Source organism: Notechis scutatus, chromosome 7, assembly GCF_049901735.1.
Source record: "Notechis scutatus isolate UNSWTSFEM ecotype Mainland chromosome 7, rNotScu1.2, whole genome shotgun sequence".
Classification (NCBI taxonomy): Eukaryota; Metazoa; Chordata; class Lepidosauria; order Squamata; family Elapidae; genus Notechis; species Notechis scutatus.
In genome coordinates, this window is record NC_142015.1 from 27,948,639 (window position 1) to 27,964,739 (window position 16,101).

Here is a 16,101-nt window from a genome sequence, read left to right on the forward strand (position 1 = left end):
AAATCTGAAGGGGGCTGAGAGTGGAAGCAGCTTTGGCTGTGGGGCAATGCTCTTTGAAACTCAGGATCAACCACCTGAACCTCCTACCATAGATGAGGGTCTCAAAGAGTCGTTTGGGGTTCAGTACTTACACAACTCTTGAAAGCCTTTCGAGAGGAGAACCGCCTTGGACAAAGGTCGAACTGCCCTCAGCAGGCACTGCAGCAAGTGGCTCCTGGCATCTTCATCTGACACCCCCCCCCCAAGAAAGGGACCTTCACAAGATGCCCTTTGGGTCAAGGTGAGAGATTGAGCAGGTAGCCTCCCTCCATCTTGGCTCCCTTTCTTGGCCGGGAGGCTGGGAAGGTTGCTAACGGGCAGACTTGGCCACAGAATCTTGGCGTCGGAGCTCTAGGAAAGGAAGCGGGACTCCCCGGAAGGAGCGCCAACATGCTACAGACCCCCACCTAGGTCGGGTAGCTGGCTGCCCCAGAGGACCGGAGCCGGCTTACGCTGCTGGGTCTGGCTTCTTTTCCTCTCTTCTGTCCTTTGGATGGTGCCGCGCTCCAGGCTGCTCCGGATCAGGGCGTTCCTCGGCCCAGAGTAAGTTCTGCAGCGGCCCATCCAAGAAATGCCGCTCGAGGCTGCGGGGGCGCCTGACTCCCTCCCGCGTCTGCGACCAGAAGGCCGGGAAGGAAAGAAATGGGGCCAAACGTCTCCCTCCCGCAGAGAGTCTAGCGGTCTTTGCCGGAGCTACAAACCAACTCTGGCCTGCCGACAGCGGCCGAAAGCTGCGGGATTCTTGACTCCCTCTTGGGCAGGCCAAGGGCGGATCGCGCGAGAGATGCCACTTCGCCGCCGCGCTTCTTGCGCGCCGCTCTTTCCTGGCGGATGCCCAGGTCTCCGCTGCAACACTTCGGCGGAGCAGGAGGCAGGCGCGGCCATCGGGTTTGCAGCCTAGGTGCGGAAGATCCCGGCAGGGCGAGAGCCGCTGCGGCTCCGGACTCCTTTGGCCGGGAAGACGAAGCGTTGACTTGGGCCGGGTGTCCCTCGGGAGCCTGCGAGCATCTCCCGTGGGCGGCCGGAGAGAGCGGCCTCGATGCGCTTCTCAGCCTTCTCGGGGCTTATGAGCAGGGCGGATGCGCGCGCGCCAGACCCCTTCTGGTCGGGAGAAACTGCAAAGAAAGGCCAAGAAAAGTCCCCTATTCCGACTCTCCTCCTGCCCTCCGAAGAGCTCAGGAACCCGGACCGTCTCCTAACCTGAAGGAGTCCGCTTTCTTGTCTGGTGCGGAAGAGAACCGGCTGGAGCGCCCTCGAGGAAGCCTTGGCTGGTTGTCCCTGAAACTTTCCCGCGCCTGGGTTTGGTCAGCGGGAAGAGGCCCTTCGAGGCTTCAGGCGGGGGAGGGGGAAGCGATGCCGGGAGTGCGGAGCAGCCGGCGCAGGAGTGGCTGAAGCAGCACCAGACCGCGCAAGCGGGAGCCGGAGGTCCCAGGGCAGAGGATGTCCGCAGCGGTTCTTGGGCTGTGCAAAACGCCTGGTCCTCCCGCTTGGTGTCCTAGGAGAGATCCCGCCCCCCGCCGCCACCCACCCACCCACCCACCCCGCGGAGGCGGAGAAACCCAACTCCTCGGCCTGGACAGCGCTTGAAACCCAAGGACGCGAAGGGAAAGTTGCGAAGCCAGCACTTTGCTTCGCGCCAGCTGGGCGCGCTCCCGGCCCTTCTGCTTTTGCGCCCGACGACCAAGCGGCGCGAGTGAGAGGGCACGCGCAGGGCATGTGGGCGGCCGCAGCCGCGCAGGCGAGGTCAGCCTGAATGGGAGGATCGCCTTCGCGGGAGAGAGCCAGACCGCGCGCCCCTCCCCCTCCTGCGAGGGCCCGTCGCGGTCTCAGGGAAGCCACCGGGTTTCCTCGGTGAAGTTTTTCGCAAGAATGCGCCGGCGCCGGTGGGAGAGGCTGCTGCTAGGTCGCCGAGCTGCAGAAAGTTTTACGGGGCCGGTAGTTGTGAGGCCTTGGGACCAAACTGCCCCCTTCCGGCTTCCTTCCCGGGAGGGGTTCAAGCGGCAGAAAAGAACAGAGGAGCGTCGGAGAAACGGAGGAAGATTGGGCTGCTGCCGCCCCAGGGAGCCAAGCTTCTCCGGCGAGCGCTGGGATTCCTCTCCGATGCTCACTCTTTAAGCACTGAGGCTCGCTGGCACCAAGCAAACGCCCCTTTGCATGGAGAGCGCGAAGGCCCCTCCTCCTCTGGAGAGTCCTGGCCAGCTCGTGGCTGAAGTCCAGCCAGGCCCTCAATGGGACTCGGTTCTTGGCCTAGTGCCCCTGACTTTCTGCAATGGTCACCCGCAAGAGAGGCATGGAAAAAGTATTCCCCTCCCCCATGCAGTAAGAGCTGCTCACCCCCCACCCCCACCAGGCTGCTGCCCGGAATTTCTGGCACCTTTACAGTTTCTTCTTCTTTTTTTATCTTTCACTGCACAATCCCTGAGTCATGATTCTCTGGGAGCTTCAGAAGCTGCCACGACCGCAGCATCTCCGCACCCTCTACCTGCCACCTCAGCAGACGCTAGCCCGTGGCTCAGGATGCCCCCCAAGATTGGCATCCTTTGCCCTCCCCCTTCAGCCAGGAGCATTTCCTTCCTTCTTTCCCCCATCTCCCCACTTCCTATGTGACACCAGAAGGAACTCGTTGCGGGGGGGGGTCTAGTTTGGGTGGTATTGCTCTGGCACACGCTAGGCAAGGCTGAGAGTCGCTCTACTGAAACGGCGGCCGGCTGCTTCCCAGAGAGTGGGATGTTGGAGCCCCACCACTTCCTCCATCCCTGGACCTCTGTGAGCTGTGAATTCCTTCCCGAGATGCCTGAAGCAGGCTTGGGCTTGGAAGACGCGGGAGGGAGCGTTGATGGGAAAAGCCTGTCCCTAAAGCCAGCCCAGCTAAAGGGCAGCAGATTCCAGCTCCCCGCGAGTGAAAAGGGTCTTCCCTCCTGCTGCTTCAGCAGTGACTCCACCTTTGCCTGCCAGAAAGAAGCTTCTCTCTGCCCATTTGCCACCCCTCGCCTGATTTTCCTGCTGCCCTTCCTTCCCCTGCTCCAAAGGTTCGAGCCACCCCATCTAACCACCCGGGGCAACCTTCTCAACCCCCAAATATCCCACTGGAGGGACCGTTAGCTTCCCCACTGCCCTGCTAGTAAACAGATGCCTCGCCTGCTCCTGGGGAGGACAGGCCAGTTTTCACACACCCCCACCCCCACCCCCAAAAAGCTTCCCTTGGCTACCGTGCTTGGAAGTTCCTAAGGCCTCATTCAGCCGCGTGTGTAACAGCCAGCCCACAATTTGCTTAACCGTGGTTGGTGGAACAGACCAGGGAAAGACGCCGTCTCGGTGGAGGTAAGTGCAAAGCAACCAACGCTGGGAGGGCTTGGCGCGCCTGCTCCAGCCGTCTCTCCGGCTCTGCGGGCGGCAGCGGGCAACGACCTTCGGGGAGGACGGTGCTGCTCCCCAGGCCCGGTGCGACGAGGCTGCGCGCGCCCTCCGCGGGGGGCCTGGCATCACCGCGGAGGCGGTTCCGGGCGTGTCCGCCTCCGCCTCTCGCTGCCTTTTGGGCTGCCGGCTGCTGGAAGGGGCGGCCCGTGCGCGGAGCCAGTAGCGGCAACTGCGGCGGTCGGTCGCTAAAGCAACTTCGGGAGTCGGAGACTGCGGCGTCAACGGAGAGAGAGGCGGCCGAGTAGTTGCAGAGATGGCCGTGGACTGGCTGGGAGTCGCCTTGCTGGGTAGGGACGCGGAGCCGCTCTGAGCTTCGGGGAACCGTCGGTCGCCTGCGGGCTGAGCCAACTGACCGGTCCGCGGTCACCTAGTAGGCGCGAGGCTCGGGCAGAAAGCGAGAGCACACCTGCCTTCCCCTCTCTCCGCTGGCGCGCGCCACCACTGCAGTTCCCTTGGGCCCATCCCGCCGCAGCTCGGCTGCCGTCCCTGCGCGAGGCCGGGGCGGCGGGAGGCGGGATGGGGGACGCGCAGGACCGGCGTTTTCTTCCGCATTTGCTGTAGCGAGTTGGGGGACTTTTTGCTCCCGCTGGCAGCCTCTTCGACTTGCCTCCCTCCCGGGTATCTTTTTAAAGATTCGAGCAGAATCCTAGACAGCAACGCCCCTGGCCTGGAGTAAGTCCGACTTCGCTGTAAGTTTGCTTTGGTTCCAAGAAGCCTCGTTTGCACAGAAAGTTTGTGGCAAACTCCGCGCTGAACTTCTTGAAAGTGGGGTGCGGGAGGGGGGTGAATCCCCGGGTGGCTGGATCCGAGGCACCTTCCCTTCCCTTCCCCCTCTTTACCGCTGATGCTGCTTTCTTTACCTGGAATGTGAGTGTCCCATCCCTTGGGCTCAATCCTTTCTCTGGAGCACACAATGACAAGCATTTGGGAGAATCAGATGGGCCTTGTAGTCCCCCTCCTTTAAATGAATTCTACCCCCTATCGGAGGGTGCAGTTCCAATTAACCTCTTGCAAAAAAGAAAAAGAAAAAAAAACCCACTCATGTTAGCAAGGTCAGTCCTGAGTTATTTTGTTTTCTGAATGGAAAATACCTGTAGTCCAATAATGGTCTAGTGCCTGATAATTATTTTGTAATAAACTTGAATTACAAAGCCTCCCCCCTCCCATTTTCCTCCCTGGATCAGTTGTGTAAGAAGCCCCTCTTCGGGCCCTGAATGGTGCTCTGTCCCAGGCAAACCAAAGGCTCTGGTGTTGGCCAATCGGCTGGATGCCACTCAAAGGCTTAGCACCTTGCAGAAGTCTTGCTCCATTCAAGTCCCTGTGAATTGCTTCACTTTACCTATACCTGGACTAAACACATCCAGAGTTCCATGGCTTTGCAGTCTTTGGTGCCGTGGGGAGCAGCCTGGGTGACTTTCTGAGCAAGGACCAGCACTGGGCTGGGCTGGTGCCTCCTGCCAGAGGAGACTGAACCCACGGGAAAGTTGAGCCAGAGGTGAAGAGGCTCTTGGCTGTGGGAGAGGCAGCTCCCTCTGCCTTTGGAAGCGAAGGTTTTCCCCTTGAGTCTGAGTGAGTGAGCTCTCTTCCTGAAACACCAGGCCTATCCATGGTGATGACACACCTGAGTTGCTCTGTGGTCCAGTTCCCTTTGGGGGCAGAAGTAGAAAACCTGCCATTGGCTCAGGGAGTGAGGTGGGTGGATCACCTGGGTCTATACTCCTTTTGTTTGGGAGAGGCACCTCTTGCCTTCCTTCCTTCCTTCCTTCCTTCCTTCCTTCCTTCCTTCCTTCCTTCCTTCCTTCCTTCCTTCCTTCCTTCCTTCCTTCCTTCCTTCCTTCCTTCCTTCCTTCCTTCCTTCCAAGAGTTGAAAACAGCTTCCCTGTGTCTCTTCTTTCTGGTTATTCCCATAGCAGCTCCCTCGTGGGGAGGGCTGAGAGGAAATAACAGGTCCAAAGTTACGCAGGGAGTTTCTATGGCTGAGGGTGGATTTGAAGGGCCTGGATCTGCCCTTCCCAACTGGCTCCAGGGTCTCTCTTCCCTGGGTGTGTGGCTTTTGAATTCCAGGCATTGGCTTGGGTCACAGCAACCCAATGTCTGGAGTGCGGATTGCACCCATCTCAGGCCACAGTCCCAAGTCCTTGTTGATGGGATGACCTGGCCTACCAAGAACTGGGCTCCCTTCTACCCATGTAAGGAGGCTTGGAGGAGGTGCTGGAAGAGAATTTGAGCAGGAGCTAAGCTCTTGAGTGTCCTTGAATCATGAAAGAACACTCTTGCACAGCTGACTCTTCTCTGTAGCAACCGCCCCCCCCTCGCTGCACCTGACTGCTGCAGGAACTCTTGCTCTTCCGCCACTTCACGGATTCTGACAACTGCCCTTCACCAGGTTTCAGGGAGTACAACATAAAGAGGCCTTCTTTTTTAGGCAAGCCAGGACCCAGATGTCTGAACTGGAAATCAGAGCTGAAACTGCAACTGGGTCCCCTAACCTACTTCATACAAACTGCCAGTTTGTTTTAGCTTGTCTAGCATGTTCTGTGAACTTTGTATGTTAAGCTGCAAAGCGGGGAGGGGGGGAGTGGCCTCTCTGAGAAGTTGGACCAGTTACCATTTTCAAAGAGTAGCATGACTCCATTATTGGCTTGCAAGAGGTAAGGCCATCCTTCCCTTCCGACAATTCTGTTTGGTTGGTGGCATCCTTGGAAGACACACTTTGGCTGAATTGGGACCTTCTCAGCATTCTGTTCAATTTGCCCAATTGTAGCATCTTCAGTTGAGGGCATAGAGGCTCTTCATTGGACACTGGAAAATTTTGTAGATTAATTTATGATGTCAGTAAAGATCCAGTTTTTCCGATAAACTCATTCTTACATTTGGTCCAGTGTAAGAACATGTTTGGTCCGACATGTTTGGACCATGTTTGGTGGCTGCTAGAGATGATGGCTCTTTGCCCTCTCTCCTTTCCCCCCTCCCCAAGCTGATTCTGTAGAGGAAGCTGTTTGTTCAGTTTGCTGTGACTTTTTTATGGGGTCATTGGGCAAGCTCCCCCCAAAGAAGGCAAGAGTAGGATATACATTTGGTGTGAAAAGAGTCTGTCTGATCCAAAAAACTCAGGTCAGATAAAAACAACCCTGCCAAAATGAGCATTGTTTGTTCTTTCTCTTCCTTCCTTCCTTCCTTTCTCTTTCTTTCTCTCTTTTCCTCCTTAGGACTTCAGCTGTGCTTTCGGACACTGGCCTTGGAGGTGTCGGTGGGCAAGGCACCTGTTATTTATGCCAAAAATGGCACCAATGTGCTACTGCCCTGTACTTTCAACTCCTGCATCGGCATTGAGAAAGCCAACTTCATATGGAGCCACAACCAGACCGAAGTGCGTGGCCTGTGGGGATTGGCACTGGGCAGGGCTGGGAGGGCTGCTTGGTTTAAGGGTTAGAGGTTTTGATGAAGCTAGATTCCAAGCAACAAGCAGAGACACTTATGGCACCTTGAAGATGAATGGATCTACAAGTAGTCCTCGCTTAACAACCACAAATGGGACCGGCAGCTGCATCATTAAGTAATGCAGTCAATAAATAAGATATCGAGTGACCCCCATGGCTTGCAATTTTACTGCTACCTTCTCCATTGACTTCTCTGCTTGTCAGAAGCTGGCTATGAAGCATGCAAATGGCAATCACATGACAGCTTTAAGACTTGTGGACTTCAATTCCCAGAATTCCTCCTCCAGTCATGTTAGCTCAGGAATTCTGGGAATTAAAGTCCACAAGTCAACTTGCCAAGTTGGAAGACCCTTGACTTAGACTACTCAGTTTATGAGATAAATTCCTTATTCTTTAAGGTGTCATGATCATTGGTGCTTTTATGGATGACAATTAGCAATCGAAGGTAGCCTTCATATTTAATAAGTAGCAAGGAAAGAGATTCTTCCAAGTCCTCAGCCTTGCCTGAGGACACAGCGTTCCCCCCATTCCCCCCAAAACAGGGGCCAAGTATGGAGGGAAAAAGTTGAGAGGTCTACAGAAAAGTCTGCTTTGCCAGGAAGCACAAGCAGCCCGTCCTCTGCACAGCGGGGGGCGGGGGGAGGAGTGGGGACGGCTGCCTCAACCTCACTGCAAGTCTCCTTCTCAGCACTTTGTGGGGAAGATGCTTGGGGAGCTGTGTCAGGTAGTTCTTGCGCAGCAGAGGATTTCCCTGGGGACATTCCACCTTGAGGAAAGAGCCAGGCCTTCATTCACTGCTCTTCCCCTGCTGCAGATATTCAAAGGGGTCGTAAAGAACAAAGACTCCAAGCCAGAGCCTCACCCGGAGTACAAGTTCAGCCTCAAGCACATGTTGCCACCTGACCTACCACTCAGCAAGGACAACCGGGAGTTCAACGTTTCCCTCCTGTTGCTTGACGCTGACTTTGAGGACTCTGGGCCGTACACCTGCTTGGTCAAGAATCCCAAAGAGAAGGATGCCAACCACAGTGGCACCTTTACTCTCAAGGTGGTGGTGATGTGTGAGTAGCAGCTGGGCAACGGACGCGTGCCCATTTAGAGGCAACCAACTGAGGCAGGCCTGTGTTTTCCAGCTCCACAGTTGGGGTGGTGGGAACGGGCCTTCCTCGGAGCCACTGGCTTGCTGAGCTTGGGTGTGGGGAAGCCCATGGCTGGAGGGTGCAAGCAGGGGGCTCCTTTCTCCCTGGCCTTCACTGCCTTCTCTTCCTCCCCAGTGGAGAAGGTGGACAACACACTGACGTCGATCATATTGTCCGTTGTGGGTGGCATCATTGGGCTCCTCATCCTTATCATGCTGACCAAGAAACTGGTCCTCCTCATCCTCAAGAAGACCCGGAAGCAGAAGTGAGTGTGCTCATACAGAATATGGGCAAGCCGGCTGGCTCAGCGACAGCTGCCTGGTTCTCCAGACAGGAGGCTGGGTGTGGGAGCAGGCCCGGCTGGCCCTCCCCCAGGCAGTGGAGCTCCCCAGAGGCCTTTCTCCTGGGCAACACGGGGGGCCGCCTCTGCTTGGGACCTCCAGGGTGTAGCCAGGCTGAGCCGGTCTGTTTTCTGTCTCCTGCAGGGAGTGCCTTGTGAGCTCTTCAGCAAATGAGAACACGGAGAACGGGGGGCTGCCAGGCTCCAAGATAGACTCTAAACCAGCCCCCAAGGCCTGACTCCCTGAAGGGCAGGTCTCTGGGGTCCAACCCTCCAAGCTCATCTGCCGGACTCTAGCAAGGGCAGGAGAAGCCCCTCTTTCAAATGACTGATGCTTGAGACACAACTATGTTACTCAACTGGCTGCAAACAAGCGCTGCTTCTTGGGAGAAACTGCAGAGGTGGGTGGCAAGACTGGCATGGCTCCTGTCTGGAGGATGGAGGGTTCTGGACGCAGGCTGAGCTTTGGTTTCTGTAGCTGCAGGAATGAGGCTAGATGGGCACTGGACCAAAGACCTGATTCTCCTCCTGACAAGTCGAATATCATCAGCATTGGGGTGTGGGTTGGAAATGCTGCCTCCCTCCCTCCCTTCCTCCCTCCCAATGTAGAGGAGATGACTGGAGGGGCAGGGCGAGGCACTGGGTCTGCTCTACCTGCATCTTGAAGCCAGTAGATGCTCCTCTGCTGAATATTGGTTGCTGGGATGCATCCCTATGGAGGGGGAGGTGGGCGTTGCTGGAGCCATTGGAGGCCCAGGAGAGCCAAGCATGGGGTCCCTATCCTCTTCAGTGGTTCTTCAGTGCTTCAGGATGGAGGGTGGCTGCACCTGGACATGGGTCTTTCTCCAGGCCTCCTCTTGGCAAGACAGCAGAGCAGACCTGCAGGGATGCTTCAAGAGACAGGAATCGTGTGTGTGTGTGTGTGTGTGTCTCCTTTGCATGGTCCCATGGTTTTAGGCTGCCCTTGCTCAATGGGAAGCTGGTGTCCAATGGCTCCCCTGCCAAGCTGCCGATCCTTCCCCCCAGCTTCTCTCCTTCACTTGCATGCTCGTTTCCTGGTCTCCTGGCCAGGGAGAGGGGCCTGCAGGAGCTGGGCTTTTTACTGGAGCATGACAAGAGCATCACTTCCAAGGCCTTATTACCCTCCTGGCCCAATTTAACACCCCATCTATCATAGGCAAGGGGGGGCTGCCCAGGTGAACAAGATGGCAGGTTGGCAAGACACCAAGTCAGGATTTTTGAGGAGCAGCTGCATCCTGCTCAGCCCAGGACCCCCTCCCACCCTGGCTCTCTGCAATTGGTGGCTGTTCCGGACCACCAGCCAGGATGCCCAGAGACTCCTTGGCCAGACTGTTTCCCCACAGTTTATGGTGTTCCTCTGCCAGAGGAGGCAACATCTTTAGGTTTTCTTATTTATTCGGAGATATAATTTGGGAGGGGGGGAGAAATCATTACCAGGTGTAGTAGCTGTTATGATTGTAAAAGATATGCCCCCTCCTATACGTACGTCAACTACATTCACTACCAAACCTATGAGATGTTCCCCACCACCACCAATACACATGAGCTCTTACCAAATGCCCTTGAAAAAAAAACTTTCCCAGCAAGCTGAATTGACCCCAGGTGGTGATAAGGAGAGGACTCAGTCAGGAATCTGTGGTCTATTTGCTTTTCTGAAAGATACTACGGCCAGCAAGTGACCTTTTTCTGTCTTCTGTACAGAGGTGGATTTATAAACTGTACAGATACAGAGAGATAACTCAACAAGACGTCCATAACAAAGTACATTTATTGGTTCATCAGGTATCCTCATAACTCACATTTGTGATGAAGTTCTTCTTTAATGACCAATCCTTTGTATATCTGCCTTGTAGTAAAAGATGATTATCTCCTAACCCATCTCGTAGCGATAGAAAGCAGCTGGCTCCAGGCAAGGCCCCTCCACAACCCAGTGAAGAACCCCAAGCTTTCCAGCTCTGCTGGCCGTGGAAAAGCTCCCTGTGCCTAAGGTACTCACCAGGTACCCTGCCCAGTTTCCCCAAATGGCCAGTCAATCAGACCCCACTTCCTGCCTCAAAAATCTTGGCTTTCTCCGTAGTTTGGGGGCCCTCTTCCTTGTAATGCAGACATTCAACAATCCTTGCAATAAACATGGTTCTTCTCCTTAGTGTTGTGCTTCTTATTTTGGCAAAAACCCACAACAGTATATACTATATGCAAGTTAATCAAATTATGCTGTTTATTCAAAGTGATTTGGTTGCTTGAGGTGAGCCAGGACTGGCCACGAGACACCCACGAGGCCACCCCTCAGTGAGCAGGTTGAATAAAATATAGTTCTTAAAGCAGAAGAGGTGTAAACCCAAGGTACAAATGAGGGTAAGGAAGGAGAGAGCTTGATGCTTCGCATGAATCCAGCTGCATCCCTTTGGGAGGGACCTCGCCTCTTCCCTGGGACTCTTAAGGACTCCCCCCCCCCATGGGAGGCAGCAGGAGACCCCCAATTCCCAATCGCTGGGAAAGAGCTTGGCCTTGGCCACCCCAATGCTCCTGGGGAAGGCCTGGCCCCGCCCTCCTTGCCCGCCTCAGCTGCCCTCCGCGGTCTCGGAGAGCAGGGCTGCTCAGAGCCACCCGCCTTCCCCGCTTCTGCTGAACCCGAAGAGGCTCAAGGCAGAGGGCTTCGCGCAGAGCGAGGGAGGAAGCCGAGGAGGACGGAGGAGGCCAGCGGGATCCATTTCCGGCCGGCATTTAAGCCCGAGCTCCAGTAAGGTGGGGATGATCTGCCCATCTCCCATCTGGGAGGGACGGTCCCAGAGAAGGTCCAAGCCTCCATTCTCCCTACCACCCTGCACCGGGCAGTGACTTCTTGGCCAGAAGCTGCAGTTTGATTCCCCCCTCCCCCTTGGCTTTGGGTTGCCTGGGCAGCCAGGAGAAAGAGGCGGAGCCTCAGAGCAGCCTGGAGACCAGGAAGCAAGTGCGTTGCTAGGTGACAAACTCCAAGATTGGCCCCTGGACCAGTCATTGGGCTTGTGCTAAGAGGGCCGGCCTTGGAGGGAGAGCCTCCCTGCGCAGAAGGATTCCAGGAGAGTCCCTGCAGCTGCTGCTGCCGCCGCCGCCATTGCTGAGAGCTCCCAGGGAACAGTTACTTCAAGAGCCTCTTGGCCAGAGCAGTTCAGCTGACCAGCTGCAGGCAACCCTTGCGGTCTGTAATGACAGGTAACGGTTGCATTTTCTGGGTTAGCTCCCCACCCCACCCCATGAGATGCAGGCCCCTGAAGATGTACCTATGGGTGGGGGTGGAATCAGCTCTGAGAAATAGCCGGGTTTCCACCTGGCTTCTTCCAGAGGTTTAGCATGGCTCTTCTTCTGGGTGTCCCTGATGGGCAAAGGGGAGAGGAAGCAGGAGGGCTGAGTGATGTTTCAAGGGCTTTGGCTCAGCAGCCTCACCCTGGACCTGGGTAGGTTGTGTTCCCGGGATTCTCTTCTGCTTAACGACGTTGACTGTGCAAGGAACTGTCGCCAGGTGGACTGTGCTCTTTGGGTCTCTCAGCCAGTTGGATGACAGAAGACACTTTCTCTGAGGGTACCTTGAATTTAGGTGATGAAACTTGGGGGAGAACATGTGCAGAAATTCTGGAGGACTTGTGATGGCAGTGGTTCATCTCCTGCTTCGAGTGGGCCGAGGCAGTAGCTTTGTTGAGCAGGAGAAACAAATGGTAGACCTACAACAAATGCTTGCTGACGGAAGGCTGGCCCACCAGAGGACGTGCTTAGATTTTGTCCATCTTGGAAGAACACCAGTGGCCTCAATACATCCTCTTGGGTGGAGATGGCCCAGCCTCAATTATCTGGGTCTTCCAAGGTTGGCAAACCCAGCCATGTGCAAGTCTACTCTCGGAGGCTACTCAGAAAAGAGTTGACTGGGCTTGTCCCTTTCTGTCCTCTGCTTCTCCCCTCATGCTGCATCCCCAAGCCATGTCTGCCATGTCTGTTCAGGATGGAATCAAGGCCCTGAGGTTTGCAAACTCTTACCATTCCTCAAGAGGCTGGTCCATTGCTAAAGGAGCACCTACTTGCCTCCCATTGGCAATGAAAATGCTATTTTATCAAAATTTATTGGATATCATTTTTCTTGCTATACTATGTGCTTAAAATTACATTTTCAAATGATGTAGTTTGACTTCTTGGAAGATTTCTCTTGAAAGAAGAGAAATGTAAAAAGAACAAAGAGCACTACTCCCCTGAAAAGACACCTGAGTTTACTTGGGAGCTGTTAATGCTTGATAAGAGAGAAAATATAAATATGAATATAAATCACCGGGACCTGATGGATTACATTCCAGAGTTCTGAAGCAGCTGGCAGATGTTATCTCAGAACCATTGTATTATATCTTTAAAAAATCCTGGAGCACTGGGGAATTACCAGAGGATTGGAAAAGAGCTGGTGTAAAAAAGGAGAGAAAAGAAAACAGACCTAGGAAACCTCAGACCAATCAGCCTAACATCAATATTTGGGAACTATTGGAAAAATAATAATTAAAAAAACAGATTTGTGAACACCTAGAAACAAAGTTATAACTAGTAGCCAACGGGATGTTAAAACCAGATCATGCCAAACCAATCTTATTCTTTGACAAAATGCCTAAATTAGTAGACCAAGGAAACACTGTTGACATAATATACTTAGACTTCAGCAAGGCGTTCGACAAAGTAGACCACAACCTACCAGTACTTCTTGATAAACTAGAAAAATGTGGGATAGACAGCATCACCACCAGATGGATTTCTAAAACTGGTTGACAAACCATACTCAATAAGTAGTCCTTAATGGTACTACATCTACATGGAGGGAAGTAAACAGTGGGGTACCACAAGGTTCCGTCTTAGGACCAGTACTCTTCAATATCTTCATAAACGGCTTAGATGAGGGAATATCAAATTTGCAGATGACACTGAGCTGGCAGAAATAGTCAACATCCCAGAAGACAAATCAGGATCCAAAAAGATCTTGACAAACTTGAACAATGGGCCCTATCCAACAACATGAAATTTTATGTGGAGAAAAGAAAGGTTTTACACCTAGACAGGAAAAAACAAAGGCACAAGTACAGTGTAGGTGAAGCCTGGCTCAAAAACAGTAACTTTGAGAGGGATCTTGGAGTCCTAGTGGATGATCCTTTAAACATGAGCAAGCGGTAAACAGCAGCACCAAAACAGCTAATACAATCCTTGGTTGTATAAACAGAGGCATAGAATCAAAATCATGTGAAGTAATAGTACCACTTTTTAAAGCTTTAGTAAGGCCACACCTGGAATCCTGCATCCAGTTTTGGTCACCACATTACAAAAAAAAAGATGTTGAGACTTTTGGAAAAAGTGCAAAGAAGAGCAACTACAATGATTAAAGGCCTGGAGCAAGTCTGCCTTCCAAGTTCTATTATTCCCAGGAATGTCTGCATATAAGAACATAATCGGAGGGGGGGGGGACCTTGTCCTCTCTTTCCTCTCTTTCCTCTCTCCTTCGGTTCTGTTCTCCCCAGTGTTTGACTTTTGCGGTGCCTTCTTTCGTGGAGAACAGACAGGATTCTTTGGGTCTCTGCTTTGGGGAGAAAGAGAAAGGAAGGGAGGAACCTAGCTTGGAAAAGCTGGGTCTCCCCCTTCAAAAGTTTTCAGTCTAGAGTGGATGCTTGGCTCCAGTGGCTCCTGAGCACATCCATCCCCTCCCACACAGAGGAGGGTTGCATGTGCAGACAGGAGTGCCTTCTACTACTCTGCCCCTTCTTTTGGAGTCAGGTACCCCAGGCTCAAGCTCAAGGGCCTTTCGTTTGGCAACTGGTATCAAACAGCCCACTGCCTCATCTTCCCCAGACCTTACTATTTTGTTTGCAGGAAGAGAGTCCATCAGCACCCTTGGTTTGATCCTTGGTGTCAGCCTCTCCCTCTTGATCCTCGGAGTTCTTGGCTATGTCCTGCTCAGGTGGTACCGGGAAGGACCCTGCTGGGACAGTAAGTGGGGCAGAATGGAGACATAGATGTAATGGCAAGGTAACTGGTGACCCTAAGACTTTAGGGACAATTGGCCAAGGAGGAACCTGATTGGGGAGATTTCCTCATCTCAGACAATGGTCGGCAACGGCGGCCCCATAGACGGCAGACTCTCCAAAGTTGAACTCAGATTTTTAAGAATGTAGCCCAATTTTGGGAGGGGGATGGAGGGGAACCAGCCCTTATCTAAGGATCCTGCAGCTACAACAGTGAATGTGGGGGCTCCTATTGTATGTGGGGGTGGGGTTTAGCTGTGCATGACATAGAAAAAGAGAGAAATGGAAAATATTTTTATTTTATTTATTTATTAAATTTGTGTGGGGTCCGTCCCACTATCGAGAGTCAGCTCAAGGGGAAAGACTAATCCCTCCACACAGCTTCCCTCTGCCCCCACAAGCTGCCTGGGCTTGTTCCTTATTAAAACGGCAGAGCCTTAGAGAGGGACTCCATCGTCTCTTCTGTAATTTTTCTAGAGAAGAAGAATTAAAAATAGGGTGCTCAGAATTTAACTGTCTGACTTGCTTGCCTTGTTTTATTTCCTTTAGGGCCTAATTTTGTGTTCAGGTTTTGTCACATCCGGTAAGTGCATTTCAGGAAGCTGCTTTGGGGTTCATAAGAGTTGCAATTTATAAAAATGTTTCCTGCCTTAGAAGTGTACTTTTGTTCTGCCTGTTTATTTATTTATTAGATTTCTGGGCTGCCCATCTTGTCTTTTTTTTTTTTTGCTTTGTGTCCATTTCTGATGCTCTTCTGTATTTTATTAATTTATGGGAGCTGCTGATCAGATCCTGGTTCACCTTTCCTGGAGATAGACCTCGGAAGGGCAGGAAAAGGCAGCTGCAGTCCCACCATAGGCCAGTCCAGGCAGCAAGCAGGAGGGCTGAGAGCCAGCCCTCCAGGAGGCCGACGTTCAGGGCTGGCCTAATCTGGCCTAATTCTTTGGAACTGGCTCTTCCCCCGCCCCCCGCCCCTGAATGGATGCATGTGCCTTTTGTAGCGTTATGAGCCATAACACTAAGTCTGCCACCAACATGCTTCTGCCAGTTGATGTGTCTTTGCCCCCTTTAGCAACCTGAAGCCACTGGGACTGGAGCTGGCCCCTCCCTTCACCATCAGTGGTTCCATGCATGGAGCAGGAGTCAGCTATGAGCAATTTCATGAGAGGGATTGTAGGATGGAGAAGTGTGTAAGTGACCCTGAGGCTCTCCCAGCTTCATCCTAGCCCAGTTCCACAGCTGCCATGAGGATCCGAAGTGCTTGGCAGCAGGAGGGTAAGTTTTGGGTGGATTTGGGCAACTGTGTGAGAGCAGAGATGTGTGGACATCCACTGCCCCCACCCCTTCTGTATTGCTCCTTAGTACCCCTACCAGACTGGCCTGAAGGTGGCTGGCCAACCAGACTCAGTGTGTGGCCCTTGGTGGAACTGCGCCTACCTGGAGGGAACTGTGCAGTGGGGTCCTTCGGGGTTCTGTCTTGACCCCAGTGCTCCTCAACATCTTCAGAAATGACCTACAGGAGGAGGGGATAGAAGGAGCACTCGCCAACGGTGGATGACCCCAACTGTGGAGGAAATTGCTAAAACTATGAAAGATTGAGAAAGATTTTGACAAATTTGAACCTCGGGCCTAATCCAAGAAGATGCAGTTTGGTGGTGAGAAAAGTAAAGGTCTGCCCTTAGGTAGGA

At 53.4% G+C, this 16,101-nt stretch overlaps 2 protein-coding genes across 4 annotated transcripts; both read left to right on the plus strand.

Moving 5' to 3' along the window:
* The first annotated feature begins 1,058 nt into the window (after window positions 1-1,058).
* SCN4B (sodium voltage-gated channel beta subunit 4) lies at window positions 1,059-10,539 on the plus strand. 2 transcript variants are annotated; one of them, XM_026681058.2, is made up of 5 exons: window positions 1,059-3,743; window positions 6,666-6,826; window positions 7,711-7,957; window positions 8,171-8,300; window positions 8,521-10,539. In XM_026681058.2, the coding sequence occupies exons 1-5, from the start codon at window positions 3,710-3,712 to the stop codon at window positions 8,612-8,614; spliced, it is 666 nt and encodes a 221-aa protein (XP_026536843.1). In that variant the 5' UTR covers window positions 1,059-3,709; the 3' UTR covers window positions 8,615-10,539. The 2 variants fall into 2 exon arrangements, with proteins under 2 accessions (XP_026536843.1, XP_087826352.1); XM_087970226.1 differs by lacking the exon at window positions 1,059-3,743 and having other exon boundaries at window positions 5,541-6,826.
* An 898-nt stretch (window positions 10,540-11,437) lies between these two features.
* On the plus strand, window positions 11,438-15,855 carry SMIM35 (small integral membrane protein 35). 2 transcript variants are annotated; one of them, XM_087970232.1, is made up of 5 exons: window positions 11,438-11,588; window positions 14,262-14,378; window positions 14,963-14,996; window positions 15,486-15,688; window positions 15,776-15,855. In XM_087970232.1, exons 1-4 carry the CDS (start codon window positions 11,582-11,584, stop codon window positions 15,637-15,639), a joined length of 312 nt encoding a protein of 103 aa, XP_087826358.1. In that variant the 5' UTR covers window positions 11,438-11,581; the 3' UTR covers window positions 15,640-15,688; window positions 15,776-15,855. The 2 variants fall into 2 exon arrangements, with proteins under 2 accessions (XP_087826358.1, XP_087826357.1); XM_087970231.1 differs by having other exon boundaries at window positions 15,486-15,835.
* Window positions 15,856-16,101: the final 246 nt, after the last annotated feature.

Excerpts from the sequence above, each read along its gene's own strand:
- SCN4B (XM_087970226.1), top strand. The coding sequence starts at position 6,596 with ATGAGCATTGTTTGTTCTTTCTCTTCCTTCCTTCCTTCCTTTCTCTTT. Across the intron at positions 6,827-7,710 it reads GGAGCCACAACCAGACCGAA|ATATTCAAAGGGGTCGTAAA; the intron begins GTGCGTGGCCTG and ends CCCCTGCTGCAG. Across the intron at positions 8,301-8,520 it reads AAGAAGACCCGGAAGCAGAA|GGAGTGCCTTGTGAGCTCTT; the intron begins GTGAGTGTGCTC and ends TGTCTCCTGCAG.
- SMIM35 (XM_087970232.1), top strand. Across the intron at positions 14,379-14,962 it reads GGAAGGACCCTGCTGGGACA|GGCCTAATTTTGTGTTCAGG; the intron begins GTAAGTGGGGCA and ends TATTTCCTTTAG. Across the intron at positions 14,997-15,485 it reads TTCAGGTTTTGTCACATCCG|CAACCTGAAGCCACTGGGAC; the intron begins GTAAGTGCATTT and ends TGCCCCCTTTAG.